This window comes from Molothrus aeneus, chromosome 4 (genome assembly GCF_037042795.1).
Source record: "Molothrus aeneus isolate 106 chromosome 4, BPBGC_Maene_1.0, whole genome shotgun sequence".
Taxonomy (NCBI): domain Eukaryota; kingdom Metazoa; phylum Chordata; class Aves; order Passeriformes; family Icteridae; genus Molothrus; species Molothrus aeneus.
The window spans coordinates 16,218,917-16,236,543 of NC_089649.1; the positions used below are offsets into that span (position 1 = coordinate 16,218,917).

Below are 17,627 nucleotides of genomic sequence, written 5' to 3' on the forward strand. Positions count from 1 at the left end.
GCAAGTGACTGATATGCCTAAAAAAATGTAAACACATTTCTGCTGAATAACTCAGGATTCTCTTGTATCCTGAACATTGGAGAGGTTGTCGTGTCATATCATAGGAAGGCAGGAATGAAAAGAATCTTTTTATTGTCAAGATATGATTCTGAAAATAATATATATGTGAAACTTAAAAATCCATAGGCAGATGCTCTGTGTTCATTCCAATGGCTTATACTTGTAAAGCTGGCAAGTAGGGCAATTTGCAGGACCAGGAAATAAAAGCCAGACATTCTAGGTTGTTCAAACATCATTTTTCTATGCAAAGGATTTAAAAAATCAGGTTCTAATTCCTTTTCTCAGAGTTTTATCCTATTCCTGTTATCCAAGTATTCCCCTGTATATTACTTGGAAATTCTTATAGTCATTCCTTCATAGAAGCAAGCTGAAAAATTAGTTTCAGCCTTAATCTTTTTTTTTTTTTAGGATGTGAAACCCCCTTGTCCATGTTCTTTCATGTCTCATCTGTGATGTAATGGCTGGTTGATGTTGAGGATGGGACACTGCAGGTAGCGTCTTCTGCAATGTGTTTTGTAATTTTTCAGTTGAAATAGCAACTCCCAGATGTTTTCACACAAATTTAGTTTTTGATAGATGGAACTACCCCCTCCAGATGTATTCTTAGACTTAATGTGTCAAAACATCTACATTTCTGAGGCATCACTTTATTTTTATAAATGTGTATTTTGTACTTATATAGCAGATGATTAAGGATTCTCTAGTTTACAAATAAGTATAATTTTTATGCATGCAAAATTTTATGAGTTAAATACACCGGTGTGCATAAGTGTGCACATCTGATACAGCACATGGTTGATTTTTGGGATTAAACTTCATTTCTTTTCACTTGGTGGCAGGATTGGGGCCTGCAGATCCCTTTTCTCTTTTGTGCTAAGCAGCTTACATGCTGTGTGTGCAAAACTGTGCTGTAGCCAAAATAATACTTGAAATATTTGGTCACCAAGAAGCAACAGAAAGAAGGCCAAACCTTATGTTTTTGTGACCACATAAAAAGCAGGAGGTAAGTAATAATAGCTACCCTATCTGTATGGTTGAAATGCAATGTAGCAGTAGCAGTTATTTTAGAATAGTAGGCAACAGAGGCAGAAAATGAAGGAGAATTTTACATTTAATTGAAATCAGTGAAAATATTTTACATGGGCAAAATCCAGTTTATTCAAACATTATCCTATATTGCACTGTCATTTTATAGGAGTACTGATCACTACCCTGATTATGTTAATCTAAATATTTGCAATGCAGAGAATATTAATTTGTTTAAAATTGCTAGTCTCTTATAGCTGTTATGGAAAGTTTATCAGCATTATCTATTTCTGGTAAGATATCTACTACTGAGGAAAATGTGCTAATAATCCCATTACAGAAAATTGAAAGAAAGCTCTTTCTGAGCAGGCTGCTTTCAAAACAGTCAGAGGACAGAATCTCATTTGCTTCTCTTTACTCTTTATAAAAAGGTTAATATGAATTATTAATTCATCCCTATTAATTTGTGTGATCATTTTCTGATCTCTGGAAGGTTCTGCTTAACTGAGTAAGGATACTGAAGATGAGCCCTCTGCTGTGCCTGTGCTGCAGTTAGCAGGGATTGCAGCCAGCAGAGCACATTTCTGAATGAGGTGTCTGTAACACTTTAGGATACAGGTCGCAGTTCAAACAGTCCTGTAGAGCTTCACAGCCTCACCTGGGATCTCTCTTTGCTGCCCCAGATGTCCTGATGCCACCACTGGGCTCCTGCTCATACTCCAGCTGACTCAAAGCTGTGTCCCAGACCTCTGTGATTACTGAGTGACTCAGTAATCACTCAAAACTTCAGCAAACACTTGTCTTCACTTTAATTTCCTTTTATAATATAGAAAACACTTCAGTGCTTTCTGTTACTTGTTCAGAAGATGCAAGGATTCATATAATCCTGTGCGGTTTTAATGTTTTATTGCCATAATCTGGCAAATCTTTTGTTTTGAGCTTTTCCTTGGAGTATTTATTTGTCTGGGGACTGAAGCTCAAAACTCACAGAGATAGTCATGTGCTCCACTGAAGCCCATTGCTGTCTGAACTTGTCTTCCTGAAGACTCTGTTCAGCTTCATCAGACTTTAATCTCTTGGGTTGGTGTGCTGGCACCTCTGAAAGGACAGGCAGAGCTCCTGTGGACATCCACAGATCTGGATCTATTCTGTGACTTTCCTCTGGCAAGTGAATTTTGAAAACCAAAAATTTGTAGCTCTCAGGTGGTAATTTTTATGTTGGCACTGTTTTCGTAGCAGTTTGTGTCATGGCTTTGTGCTTTTTCTGTTTTGTATTCTCCACTCTGTAAATCACAGAGTCACAAAATAGTCTGGATTAGGAGAGACCTTTAAAGGCCATCCAGTCCAACCACTCTGCAATGAGCAGGGATGTCTTCAACTGCATCAGGCTGCTCAGAGTCCTGCCCAGCCTTGAATATTTCCAGGGATAGGGCATTCACAACTTCTCCAGGCAACCTGTGCCAGGGTTTTTACCAACCTCTTTGTAAAAAAAACTTCTTCCTCATATCTCATCTAAATCCTTCAGTTTGAAACCAGTACCCCTTGTCCTGTCACACAAGAGTTTGTTCCCATCTTTCTTACACAAGTCCCCTTCATGAACTCAAAGACTTCAGCAGGGTCTTACCAGAGTCTTTCCTTTTCCAGTCTGAGCAATCCCAGCTCTCTCATCCTTTCCTCATAGGAAAATCATCCCTCCAATCATGTTTGTGTCTCTCCTCTGGACCTGCTCTGTGTCTTTCCTGTGCTGGGGTCCCCAGAGCTGGATGCAGCACTGCAGGTGGGCTCTTACCAGAGTTGGGGGAGATGCTCTGCCTGTGCTATGAAATGGGGCTTTTATAATTTGTGAAATAGTAATAATTTAAAAAATCCTTGATTATTCCATATAAGCAAACATTTTGGCTTTTGTCCATTAATTCTTTTACAAAACTTCATGGAGATTTCAGAAATGCTCTGCCCCAGTGAGGGCCAAGTGAAGAAGTGTGGAAGAGGCAGCATTGTCAATGCTGCCTGCTGCAAACAGACCTTTGAAAAGCAGAGCAGAGGCAGAAAAGGGAGTTTGACTCACCTGGAAGGAGGCACTGGGGCACTCGGTCCTGCTTCCTAGAGTATGAATATCTAAATTGCTTAGCAGGACTCATTTAGTGGGCTAATTCACACTTTCAAATAAGCTTTCTAGGCCAAAAGATTCTGACTCTGCTCTTCCCTCTCTTCTTTTGATCCACTGCTTTTTATCACTTCTGGCTTCACTCTACCTTGGATTCAACCAGAAAGACTACAGTCAAAACAATTTCTTGGGAAGGAACCAGCAGTTAGATCCACCTCTTTGTGAATCTTAGTGGTGTTCTTATCATTACACTGGCACCACCACCCATGAAGTTAATTGAGGTGCTGGCTATGACTAACTTTTCAGGATTCTCCAAGGTCTCAAGCAAGCTTTGGCAGTTGTATGTCTTATTCTGCAATGCTTTTAGAAGGAGATAATTATCTATCTCCATATTGTTCGGGTACTTCTGAGCATATATGCCAGCCAGAAAAAAAATTTAGCTGTATTAGAAGAAACATAGTGAGTTCAGGTGCCAGGATATTGAAGCAGTGCTGGAAAATGGGTAGATGAAGATCTTTGGGACTCAGAAGGGTTTACCCAGAAGGGTAAAGGCATGGGCCACACTTTGGGTAGTTGTTAATAGCACATAGCTTGAAAACTGCTGTCTTTTGGGGGAAAAAGTGGTCCTAAACACATCAAAACCACCAAACCAATCCTAATCTGTGTTTTGTCTAATCTGTGTTTGGGAGACATCAACACCAAGGCTGTAGGTTCAGTCCCATATGGGCCTTTTCCTGAAGAGTTCGATTTGATGATCCTTGTGGGTCCAAGTCAGAATACTCTGTGCATATTCAGAATGTTCCATCTGGGGTAATTTCGGGTGAATCTGCAGTTTCAGCAACCACTGCTGCCTGAGTATTATGTGAGGGATTTCATTTCCAGGCTAATAGAAGACATGAAGAATTTGCAAGACAATCAGCTTTAAAAATATTAAAATGCAGTTTATCTGTATACTGAAAATCTGATAATTCCCTAGAAGTTCCATCAGAAACAAAAAGCTGTAATTACAAATGCAAAGTAAAAATTATTCTAGTAATTTACAGGGGCCTCCTAGACATGAATTCATCTTACTACTAAGGTATTTAAATAAGAAACCTGAGAAAATGCCAGACAGCTGTATTTTTTGGAATAAGCTAACATGGTAATGAGTTTACTGGTTGCATCCTGTTGCCCATACTGAAGTCTGTGCAACTCAGTCACTTTGCTGCAATTTTTCTTGCAGAACCATCTTAAAAGCTGCCTATTGTTTTACCTTTTCATTGCTTGCTTGCATCTATCTAGAACCAAATAGCTCAGAGTAAGTGCAGAAATGATGCATGAGGTATTAACATGTGTGTGTGGCTGCAGGTTTGTGTTACAGATATAATAAGCAAGAGGTGTATATATATGTGTGTGTGTGTAGGCTGCACATACATCTTGGAAACCTCAGGGTTAGGCTGACATAAGTGCCTTCTGATGGCTTGCTAGCTAAGATCCAGCATGAGGCTCTCTGGGGATGAATTTCTTAAAAAAATAAAAGTGGGTTCGGCCACATTTATTTGATATTACATTCATAGGTGTAAAATAGCAGTTTATAGTTTCACTTGTCCATTTCCCTTGCTCTGGACCTGCTTCCCTGATCAAGAAATTCAATAGCTATTAAAAGCTGCAGCTGTACTAACAGTCCTATGCTTTATAGGAGGCATTTTGCAGCTATTACTGTAGAACAGGCGTTCTGTGCCAGTACAGATGTTACGTCCACCTTTTTCATAAGCACTTTATCTGCACCATGGGCATTGCATTTCTAATGTTTGCCTGAAATTGCTAAACATGCTCTGTGGCTGTAATTTATTTGGGCTGGTGTAGTTTAAAGGTCTGAAAGCTGTGTCTGCACCTGTTCTATTCATCCGACCAGAAAGCACGAATTCCACTGCAGGAGGGTTTGTGCAGTTTGGATCTGTTCTTTATAAGTCTCCTGAACCAAAGGCAGCCATTTGCTTCATGTGTATGCTCCCCTTCCCTGAAGTGGAAAGAGCTTGCATATATATCACAGAATCCCAATTTTCTTATACTGAAAGGAGAATACACCTCTTGTTCTAATGAAGGACAGGCATACAGATCCCATATTCCCTCCCTCAGCCTATCTCTGAGCAATCAAATGTGCACAGTGAAAGGTGAAACATGTGGCTCCAGTGTGTACAACTGGAGCAAACTGTGCCAGGATAATGACACCAGTTTCATTGTGGGACAGTGTGACAGATACTTCTGAGTGAAATGTACTTAAAGTGATATAAAATGAGTGAAAAGGGAAAGCCACTGCTGAGCCAGATTTGCCTCCTGACAATGCTGATATCAGTGAATTTGTGCTAATGGAAGGTAAGCAAGAGTTGAAGATGACTGAAACATTGTCAATATCTGAATTTTGAATATTGAATGCTGAAGCAGTGTAAGAACCATTCATTCAACTGTTTTAGCCCAAAGTTTTGGAATTCATGCAAAATCCAGGAGTAGTCCTAGCTCTGAAGGACAAAAAATAAACAAAAAAAGAACTTAAAAAAACCCCAGAAACCACCCCAAAACAAGCAAACAAGGAAGCCACTGTTGAGTGAGGTTTCCCAAACCAAAGCTATGTCCTACTTTGCCCAGTTCTGCCAGAGACATATGTCATCTGTAGACATGTCATCAAACATGACTCAAACCAACCCGTCCCCCAAAATAAATAAATCCAACCACATAGACCGAAATGATTCTTTGGCATCCTAAAGATTCTACCCTACTTACTTGTGGTGAATTTTTAATTTACAGTTAAACCAGGGGCTGATCCATTACTTAGTGTTTTCATTAAAGTAAAACAGAAAAAAAAGCACTTGTGCCATGATCAGTCTCTTGAAACACTTGTAAATATGTACTGAATTTAGTGCAATAGAAGGGAAAAGCAACATATCTATAAGAAAAAAAAATAAAGAACCAAGGACTTGAGGAACAGAGCTGTATGTGGAAATAAAAAGGCAATAAAAAGATTGTTCAAAATATATATTTTGGGAATAGTGAATGAATACTTACTCAAATATATTAGTGGTAATTGTATTATTAACATAAAATGCTCCTGAATTGTGCATTTAGGCTTTGAATTCCTTTTGAAATTTCTGATGGCTTTTGGCAAACCACAAGCCTTGTTCAAGAGGCTAAGGATACCTCCTTTGGTAAATCCAAAAGCAGATTCAGAATTTGGCCCTTCAGGTGTAGGATACCATCAGAAGTTTTAGCTAGAATTACAGTCCTGCTGTACAGAGCTGAGTGTATATAATTCTCTAAGTAAAATTCATGTCTTATGTGTTGTAAAAGGAATGAAAGGTAGCTGTTAATTCCAAGCCTTATAAATATGTCAGTGGGTTTTCATAGTGTCTTAATAAATTACAAGAAAAACTCAGTGACTCATGATGTCACCAGAACTACATGCTGCACTGTATTTATTGTAATTATGTACAAAACTCACAGAATTCTTTTTACTATCTACATGAATATATAGGTCCCACTAAAAAATCTAAGCAATCCTCAGGGATCTCTTCATTATTTATTTTCCATCTTTTAGCTGTTTTCTTGTTCTGAGCACTTCTTCAAATGAAGAAAATTTTCAAGAAAATATGTTTAAAAGAACATTGCTGCAACTGCTGTATTTATTCATAGAAAAGCTGAAATAAAATACAGTTTCCAAATATCCTCAAATTTGGGTGAAGTTCAAATTTTCCTTGGATCCTAGTTCTCTGGCTGGCCACCAGCCCGTATCACTAATGGTATAGCTAGCTGAAAAATGGAAAAACAATTTCATGAAAATTTCAAGGTTATTTTGGCTTCAATCTGACACAGAGAGATAGCATCAGTATCATAGAGTTGGTAATGCTTCATTCTTTAGTTTAAGAAATAAACACAGGACAGGCTAAAGGCTTTAGGCAAGTTAAATGTGCAAGACTAATTCAACAGCATTTCACATTACCAAAACAAACTTAGTGCATGAAGAAGCCCTTGGCTCTTTAGAGCTCCCTGCCCCAAGTGATTTTTGCTGTCCCAGATGCAAGTGTAGCTTGCATTGAAGTCTTGTGATGATTAACTGTTCTCTTGTATCATAAACCACAGGGCTGATCTGTGGAGCTGGCCCAGCTCCCATGTGTGTGCTAAGGTGTTGAGTTCAATGGAACAGAACCTGTTACTTAGGATGGGGAGCAAAGGAAAGAATTCCACACTGCATCCATGTTTTATGGCCCTCATTTAAACCACTGGAAATGGTACCTCTGAATTTAACACACCTTGATTTGATGACATGCTCCTCTGAAGATACAAAATAAACAACAAAAAAATAATGACCCCAGTGTTTCTCCCTCTGTTGCTGAACTAATTCTCCAAGATATCTGTGCTTCCAAAACCTGTCCCCTTCTTCCAGCTGCATGTCCACTCACATACTGCTTGCCATGCAACAGGTACATTTTCAACATGGATGTCTTCATTTTCTGTCCAGGAAACACCATTCCAAACTTCCCATTCCAAAAATAATAGCAGTGTTCAGTCACATTTTATGAAAGCATCTTAGAATTTATATAAATAAAACTAGTGTACATTTTTAAGGAATATATAAAAAGCTGGTGTTTTACTGCAAAGATCAAAGAGCTGATTTGAATTAAAATTTCATGAACTTTAAATTATGCATTTAGTCATAAAAAAAATTAAAATAAAAAAAATTAAAGCAGCAGGTGTACCTTATACAGTAAGATAAAGTTTAATATATTTTATTAGCTTAAGGGACACAGAATAACTATCTAATCAGAACTTCAGGCATGCATTTACATAAATATATTAAATTAAGAAAAGCAATTATACACTTAAACATCCTTTTGTCTAAAAAAATCATTAAATCCACAGATTAACAATAAATCCAACTCTATGTATTTATCACTTCCAGATACAACTGTTCCATTTCTCAGATATTACACAAATACATTTGTTAGAATTTATATGCATTATACATATATTATATATTACATAATAGTGTGTATACATACATGGTGTTCAATAATATAATAATAATTTGTAGTTTTTATAGCACTTTTCATTTGAAGAGCTCAAAGCGCTTTTACAAGGATTGATTTCACTAATTTTTGGATGGGAAGTGGAGGCACAAAGATGCAATAATTTCAGGTTGTACAGAATTTGTGACAGACAGCAACTGAGTTCTCTTGTTGGGAACTTCAGTCCTGCTGTCTCCCTAAAAAGAACTGCACATATAGCATAGAGAGTCTGTGTAGGTAGACTTGCAAAGACTTGTAAGGTCTCAAACCAAGAAAACATTAATTATATTAATAATGTTAAGCACATGACTTCAGTGAGGCTCATATGCTTAAAATTACTTGTGTGCTCCCAGCTAGATCGGTGCCTGTATATGCTTAGTAGTATAATTCAGTTTACAGAAGATGCTTAAACCTAGCTTGAGTTTTTTCTCCAGATATTTTTAATCTATTTTCCCACATTTCAAATGTACATACAGTACCTGACAGCTACTATGAATTAAAACTAGTTGAACAGGGGAATGCCCCTACAGTAATGTTCTCAAGTGACAGAAGTTTGTTATTTCCTTTTCTGCTTGGCTCCCATTACAATCTAATTGTTCTCAAAGGGGAATTGAAGTTTTAATTCTGAAGTATAATTTGTGGGGGACAACTAATAGCATTTCTGGATAATTCACAGGGTAGGGTTACTGCTCCTGGTATTAATGGAGACCACTACAAGCTTCATCTGGTGACTTAATACCAGGTGGTTTCTGGTCTCAGTATGTCTTGATATGAATTAAAGTCATTCTGCACACCAGTTTTGACTGCCTAGAACATTTTCTTTTTAGCAGCTCCTTCTAGGAAAATTCAGAAAATGGGCTTGTTTGTTACTGCCTTGTGATACAAAACACCCTTTGTCCTACTGTAAAATGTATCCTACATTAAAAAAACCCTGTCTCCAAAGCAGCCAACTCTCTCTGCCTTCTTTCCAAGAATACTGTGAGCACAGCCATTGTGTATATTGTGATGTTGCCTTTCTGAAATTTCCTGGGAATTTAAGCAGTTTTTCACGTAAAATATTTTTTACTTCATCACAAAATGAAAATAAATAGGAAAATCTCATGGACCATAGAAGGACCTTTACTATATGATACACTGAACCCTCTTGGTAGTGTGTAACAGATGGAAAGTTGTTTTTTATCAGTAGAAATAAAATTCTTCTCCAGTAATGCAGCTTGCTGTCTGAGCAAGAAGATCTGACAATTTTGTTTCTGGAAGCCTGGCTGTGTGCAGTAGACAATAGGTAAGGATACAAACTATTTGCATATAAACCAGAATATTGTTTGTGAATGTCTGTAGCATAGAATGATCACTAGATGATACTTTCTCAGTACTGAGAGCTCAGGGAAGCAGGAGACTCACTCGGCTTTCCCATGAGCTGATGGCCAGACATTTAAAAAGCATCAAGAAATCAGGCAGATTTTGTGTGAATGCTGGCAACACCTATAAGGAAACCCAGGAGGATTGGAAAGCTCTGTAGGGCTTCCTGCAGGGCTGGGGCTGCACTCTTGTTCCACAAAACATTGGTGTAATGCTGCAGATGCAGACACGGGGAGGTCATGTGTGCACTGATGTCTGAAGTTAAATCTTCTGCCAGCTAAGTGGATATCTTTTAAGTTCTTAATCCTATAACTAATGAAGTCAATAGGAGATTATCACTTGACATCAATGGGCTTGGAGTCATGCCCTCAAAGATTAAAGTAATCCTGTACTAAGCTTTCAGGTGGCTTCTGCTGTTTCACACCTATATCCCAAAAAGTACGTGCCTTATTTCACTGAATTACTCTGTTGTTGAAAACAACAAACTTTTCAGCAAAGCAGTCTTAATTTTTTTCAAATGTTTCTGAAACATTTTGTCCTGAAACTACTTAGGGAAATATTTATTTATCAGGTATTTGCAGCTAGAACTCAGATTATTTGGTACAAATTTTCTGCAAATTTGAATTAAAGGGTTGGCTGCATTTTTTATGAGTATTTTACATTTTATTTTTCTTAATATTGAAAAATGAAAATAATTAGTTTTAATTTACCACTTGGCTTCCTTTTGGTTTTTTCCAAGACAAAGGACACCTTTTAAGTTGGACAGAAGATCAAAATGGCAAAATTCCTAATTTAAGTGATACATAGATAATCTAAAGGATAGTAAATTAAAATGCATGAATGTCTTTTAAGAATTTGCATGATTAAGGAGAAATTAGCAGTACAGGCTATCCTTGGACTTGTTTTTTCCACATAGAACTAATTTTATAAATGCCTATTTCATGGATGCAATCTAATCTTATGAATGCCTATTTCATGGATGCAATTAGAATTAGATGTATGAAAACTCATTTTCACCATAGTGCAACTTTACACCTGTGGAATTACTTGTTCATATTTTCAGCATCTCCTTTTTGCATAATTTTACAGGAAAAGGTCCTTGTTTCTCAAGCCAAATTAGAGAAAACATGTACTGAAAAGATACATTCCATCATGCCAGGGATATCATTCTGGTTTTCAGTTAAGGCATCTGATCACTGGATTGCAATGGGTAAATTTGTGATAAGCACAGTGACTGAAGTGATTTCTGCCTTCCTCCAGCTCCAGTCTGTTTGTGCCTGTGCTGTGTGAGCGGGGGGCTTTGAGTTAGTATTTCTTATGGGGTGCAGGAGAAAAATGAGTTTACTGTTTTTCTGAAATGGAGTGAAATGATTTGGAGCTGCTTTTGCATAACATCTTTTTGTCTCCCTGCTTATCTATGGAGTAAAGATGTTTCTCCTTATATTCCAGTAATATGCCCTCTTTCTGATCAGCAGCATGTAAAAAGAGAAAGATGAGTTTACTTCCCAAAATAATAAAGCAGAGGGTTAACACTAGCAGGCATCAGGGAGAGTCATGTTTCTTGCAACAGGTAGGTTTGTTCTCCTTCAGCAGCAGAAAGGCTGACAGAATGCCTGAGATGTACAATGTGTTGGGAACAGAGAGGCAGTAGCTCCGAATAAAGGAAGAAATGAATGGAATAAAAGATTAGGAGAGAGAGAGAGACAGAGACAGAGACAACTTGAACACATACATAAAATCCCTTCTGGAGGCCCTTATCTAATTGCCTCATTTATCTAGTTTCATTTATAAGCTCAGTTTTATTCTGGGACACTCTTGGAGGCTGTGTGAGAATGGCTGCAGAATGACCTAACTGGCAACAGGCTTTCTACAGACTCTTTTTTTTTTTTTTTTTTGCATGCCAATTCTCAGGGCAATTACTGCAGTTGCCCTTTTTATATCAGCATCTTGGGTGGCTAGGCCTGGGGTTTGCTCACTCTTTTTAATAGTATAATTTCTTTTGATAAATAAGCAGCTAGGATTTTTTTTTTCTTTCTTTTTTTTTTTTTATGAGAATTCTTCTTTTCCACTGGGACTTCCTATGAACATGTGGGCTTAATGCAGATGCCTGCTTTCACGCAATATAAAAGATGATTTAAAAATGAATCAAAACAGTTTCACAAGCTATCTCGTCTCTCCCTCAAACCTTCACTTAGATTATTTCTTAATTTTGAAGTTTTTATGGAATGATTCAGAGCAGATTTTTTTTTTTTTAAATAAAACAAACTGAAGAATTTTGCTTAAGTTTGAAAGTGATTTTCTGGGTGCAGCACAGTCGATGTGACTTTTTGCTGTTGATTTGAATGAGGCCTGGATTTAATTCTTTGCTCTTACTGGATTTTTATTTTTGGATTTCACTAGTAAACTAAATTTTCATTATTTTTAAGATCAAAACTCCAAGATCGTTGTTTTCTGTTCTCTGCATGACTGTGGCATGTATATATTATTGTGAACCTCCAATTTAGGTGCCATCTGTGGCATTTTTAAGGCACTAAGCAGTGAGAAAAGAGCTATCACATCTCCCCAGCTGGTTGTTGAAAACATGTCACAGTAGAGTTAAAGTTGGGTTTATTTTTAAATATATTTCATTGAAGAAAGTGTTAAAGATGTTATCTCTGTCAGATATTTAAATGTTGCTAAAATACTTCAGCAACTTTCTTGCCTTGCTGACTATGAAGAGTGTAATAAAAACGTGCTATGTGACAGATTTAGACAGCTGGCTCATTCATGAGAAGTTCACGTTTTTGTCACCCACGTTGAATAAGGAAAGATTAGATGCTAAGGTCAATTTACAAAAATGGTTGTCAGGACATTTTTTAATTGTAGAACTTTTTGTGATGGAATTCAGGGAAAAGACTAAAGGCAGAAAGCAGTGGAGACAAAGAGCTGCTATTAACCTACAGATGCTACCACAGGGTTCATTTTAAGATTGGTCACACTGCTTAGCCAATGAAGTGTTCGTGTGACTATAAGGGACCACCCTTTTCTGGGGTGAGAGGGCAATTTGGTCTTCATGCTCATTTAATCCCAAGATGTCTTTCAATGGACTGTCAGTTGAATCTACATTGTGCAAAATTATGCATGCACTTTTTAATGCAGACCATTGTTCTCTGAGCACTTAACCAAGATTTCTCAACCAATTCCATTTGGCATGAGGTCACTGAAACCCAGGCAAACATATATGGAAGGCAAATGTAATTGTCTGTTCCTCAGAGCTGGAATGTGTGAGACACAGAAATGCAAGTATTGGTTATGCTGTAATTTCAGATTTAATACTTACTAAATGAACACTGACAAATTTCTATAAAGGAAAATTTGTTGCATGCTGCTGCCCTGGAGAGATGATTTTACTACTGGAATGTAACATGGGGAAAGTCTTTTAGATCTGTTTGGCTAAAGTGTTGTCAGTCTTTGATGCATGAGCAGCTGCTTCTAAGGACCACAGGATGTGCACACTGGGGCTGCTCTGCTTTCTTTTCTTAGGCAAGATTTTGTAAAAGCTGCAGTAGGTAGTTTGCAGGTAGTGCAAAGGAAACCTGATAGTTGGTAAGCAGTGAACAAAGAAACTGCCAGCAGAGCTGGAGATAAGAGGGCACCAGTTCTGCAGAATACATCTAATTAATTAATACCTTAGAAAACCTCACTACAGCATGTACACCACATTTATTGATACATTTACAAAGACTTGGTTTTCTGTTGGCTCTCCAAGGAACACTTAGAACCACATTTGGCAAGAGCTGCTGTAGGTTTTGTACAAGTGACACCGTGCACAGGCAGCCCGTGCTCATGCGAGCTCTCGCCCTGGGACGCCCCGTTCAGTGTGACATGGGCAGAGTCTGCCTGGGTATCACCTCTTGCACTGTCCTGCAACAGTGAAAATCACTTTATGGACACTTGCAACACATGCTGCAATTTTATTCGGGTTGGTGGGCGTTTGCTCTTTTTTTCTCATCCGCTGTAAATGATCACAAGTTGACACAAGGGTACATTTCTTGATTAGATCCACAACACGTTAAAGTGTGTGTGTGTTTGCTCTCTCTTTCCCACTCTTTCCAATTACCTTGGTGAAAAATGTAACTTTAGTATTTTACAGGACATGGTAAAGCTGTCTCATCTAGGTGATGTCTATATTATAAAAATAAAATAAAATAATATAAATATGTAACATGAACCCAGTGCCCATCGTTAAATAAAATATATGATAAAAAGCAGACCTTCTAGGATGACTGGTTTTGAAATATGCGAATATAATTTAATTATTAAACACTTGAAACAATCTTGATATTAAGCTGCGATAACCAGATTTTTGCATCTATGCTAGATAAAGAAATAACATTCTGTAATAGAGTTACATTGATGAAAGTGAAGGTTACAGTCTTACAATGAATTGCCTAGATAGGAATGCATTAAGCAGTTCTGAAATATTGTCCCATGATGGAGTTCAGTTTACCTTAGAAACTGTTACAACTGGATTTTATTAAGTCCAGCAGTTTATAGAGTGATGTTTGGAAACTGCTTTCTCACTGCTATAATCAGATAGGTACAGGAACGAGATTTCTGGGATGTCAAAGAATCCATTAAGACATCAGGAAAGTCCTTTGACGAAAATGTGTTTTACAGTGGAATTGCTTCGTAAACTATTTCTCATGAAGAAATAAATATTAAAAAAGATTCCACTCTCTGCAAAACCGTATTTGTGATAGCGGCTGTGTGTGTATGCGTGCACATATTGGATATCAGGACGCCTGTGGAGACGTGCAGGAATATTTACACACATACAGGGGATTTTTCTGCACATTGGTGGATATTACACTTAAATTAATAAAGGAAATCAAATCACCGGTGTTTGTTGCAGGATAACAGTCTTTCAAAAACGACAGGATTCTAAACAAATGCCCGCTGAAAGTGGAGTTTCCAAATAGTCCCAGAAACTATACAATGTAGCTGGTTAGATCCAGCAAATAGGATGTCATGTCTAGGATCTGATCCAGAATACCTGCCCTTGTCACTCTTCGGATGTTTCTGTCCACTTGTTCACACTGGGGGCCGAGATAGCCTTTTTTACACAAGCATTTATTGGGCCTCACACAGACACCTCCATGTCGACAGGCTGGGTCACATTTTGCTGTGGGTGAAAAAAACAGTGATTTTCTAATTTGTTTAGATCATCACAAACTAGAAAAAGATACAGTACACATTCATTTAGAGCTTTTCTAACCTTGTAGTAAAAAAGCATATAAATTAAAAACAACATAGAAAGGATGAAATATTAGGAGTGTTGAAAACATATTTTCTAAAGTTTTAGAATATTAGGGGAGAAAGTAATTTTGTATATAATTTTGAGGACATTACCTGGGACAAGACTGATAAACTCAAATAACAGATTTATTATGAAATGTCCAATTCCCATATTCAGGTTTCATTTAGGAATCTCAAGCAAGCTCCTTTGTATACTCAGAGTTCTGCACTACACACGTGCCTCAGCAAAGCACACTACACCTGAGCAGTGCACCCAATGCACTCCTTTGGCTCTTGAATCACTTAATGCTGGGACCAAAATTGAACTCCTATTGGAGAAAAAAGAGCCAGGGTGTTTTTTCAACCATTTTTATCAGTTATATAAGTTTCAAAGTTTTCCCCTCTCTTTAGCAGATGCCTGATGATTTATCTGTAGAATTCTAGGTTAATCAGCTTGCTTCAGTCCTTCAAATATAGCTCCTATTTTAAATTGTAGCCAGTGTTAGCAAAATTAATAATCAATAACTGTAGTTGTGGTAGTATTTTCTTCTGGGGTAGTCACAGGACTGTGATATATATAATGTATATAGTATATCTTTCTTTTTCTGCAGGCGTTATGCTGCTTAATGTTATCTATTGCAATGAACTTTAATATGGATTTACGGATATTTATACTACACTAACGAAATGCAGGTTTTCTTGATTCTGTCCAAGAGTTTCTTAACTACATGAAAAGGAAACTCATACCTTGAAAGGTAAATTTTCTTATTTAAACTATAATAGTAGCTTGAGGTTCAATTTAGACAATCCCTATTAATTGTCATGTGGGATACAGGGAAGGAAGATCCTTAGTCTACATATTTTCTGTGGCTTTCTTGCTCATCATGTCCATCACATAATCTATCATAAAGCTGTGATTTTTAAAACAAAGCACGTTATCAAGACCCATTTATGTTCATGTTGGAGGCATTTTTTAAGTTCCACTTGGACAAAGGCTGTAGAATGGGCCTCATTCTCTAAAAGCAGGATGGCTCTGGAAAGTGAGGACAATTGAAGTTGGGATATTTGGCCAGATTACCTCATCCATTTCTCTAACCTGCCTTCATTGCTGGGTTTTGGATGGTCAGCTTATGAATCTTTGCCAGTAAGATACTTTATTAGTGGTTTAATAATTTCATTTCATTCCGAAGTCACTTCTGCTCATCACTAAAAACCTGGAGGTTGCTGAAATTTACACTCCAGCCCATAAGTACTTCATAGCTGACCCTACTTCACCAGGCCCCTCCTAAGTGCCCTTCCAACCTGGATTATCCATGATCCATCGTGGGATCCTTGTTTTCCCTTAGTCCTTGCTATTTCTTTGAGTTTTACTGCCACAATATGGACATCTCGGTGTTAATCTCTCATGTGGTCAAACTTGCTGTCCAAAATATGCCCAGCCAGGGGACTCTGCTGATGCTGAGGAATAAAATCTTTGTAATAACATCTCCTGGTACCCAGGCTGGCTCTGGAACAGCTGTACTGGCCAAAATGACACAGCTCAGACAGAGCCATGGCCTCTGAGACAGTGATGGCACAGCTGTGACACTCTAGGCTCATTCACCTCATCCCTTGGCTGGCACACCCATCATCTTAGTTCAATCACAGTCACTTTTCCAAGTGACTTCTAAAAGCTAAAGCAACAAGATAGGACTTGATGAAATGACTGTAATAATGGATCACAACAACATTGATTATTTGCTGTTTCGTGATACATTGTACAGAGAATTCTCTTCAACAAACTGGAGCCCTTTCATTTGGCAGGATCAAAGCAAGAATGTACCAAAACTAAAAAATATGCATTAAATTAGTGAAGTGCAAAAGATGCAATGGAGACCTGCAGTTCTTCTTTACCATCTCTCCTGACAAGTCACCTCTCTGACACTGACAGTGATGATACTGGAAGTGGAAGGTGAATGTCCAAACACAGGACATGTAGTGACTGCATCTCCTTTCATTGGAAAATCTTGGTGGAAAAAAAAAGAATAATGTTGTCATGTTTATGCTATCAATTGCATTCTGCACTGGCTCACAATGCATTAGATGTTTTAGCAGATGCATTCATCTAAAGACTTATTGTTCTCCTGCAGCTCATGAAATCAGTATTTTCTAATGTTGTCTTACGACTGAAGGCCAATATATTGGTGAACATATACTGAAAATTTCTCAGAGCAAATAATTAAAAGCCAATTATGACATGTCACTGCTTTTTTCACTTGTTGGTGTGAATCTGTATACAAACCAGTTCTGCAGAACTCTCCTTCCCAGCCTTGATTACAGCAGCATTTTCCTGTGGGAGTGCAGTGCCCGTTCCTACAGTGCCTTGAGCATTCAGATGTCAGTATCTGTGCAGGCTGAGCTGTTCTTTTGCATTCTTCAGGGACTAAAGGCCTGAAAAAACCATACAAACCAAACAAAGAGTTAAAAGTTGGGATCAAGAAGAAAAGTTTTGATTTTTAAATTAAAGACCTGATTCTCTGCTGTAGTATTATCAGTGGAAAAAATAATGAGATTTCTTTTTTCCTCAGAAAAAGAAGTAAGCCTATAGATGATATGTTACAGGAAAATACAGTACAATTTGCTATTACTTTATGTAACTGCCTTCAGAGATCTTCCACAAGATTAAGCAATATTCCTTGAGAATTCTTGAAGCATGAACCTGCCAAAACCAGCTTGCTGAAGGTTTATCTTCATAAAGCTGCCAGCTTACTGCAGGCAGTGAT

General features: G+C 37.7%; 1 protein-coding gene across 1 annotated transcript in view; it reads right to left on the reverse strand.

Moving 5' to 3' along the window:
• Positions 1-7,917: 7,917 nt before the first annotated feature.
• HHIP (hedgehog interacting protein) overlaps positions 7,918-17,627 on the reverse strand; it is a 74,250-nt gene continuing 64,540 nt past the window's right edge. Inside the window, exons 12-13 of the mRNA XM_066547993.1 lie at positions 17,147-17,295; positions 7,918-14,752 (exon numbers count right to left, since the gene is read on the reverse strand). Coding sequence (XP_066404090.1) covers positions 14,559-14,752; positions 17,147-17,295 — 343 coding nt within the window. The 3' untranslated portion in view covers positions 7,918-14,558. The remainder of the gene's footprint in view (positions 14,753-17,146; positions 17,296-17,627) is intronic.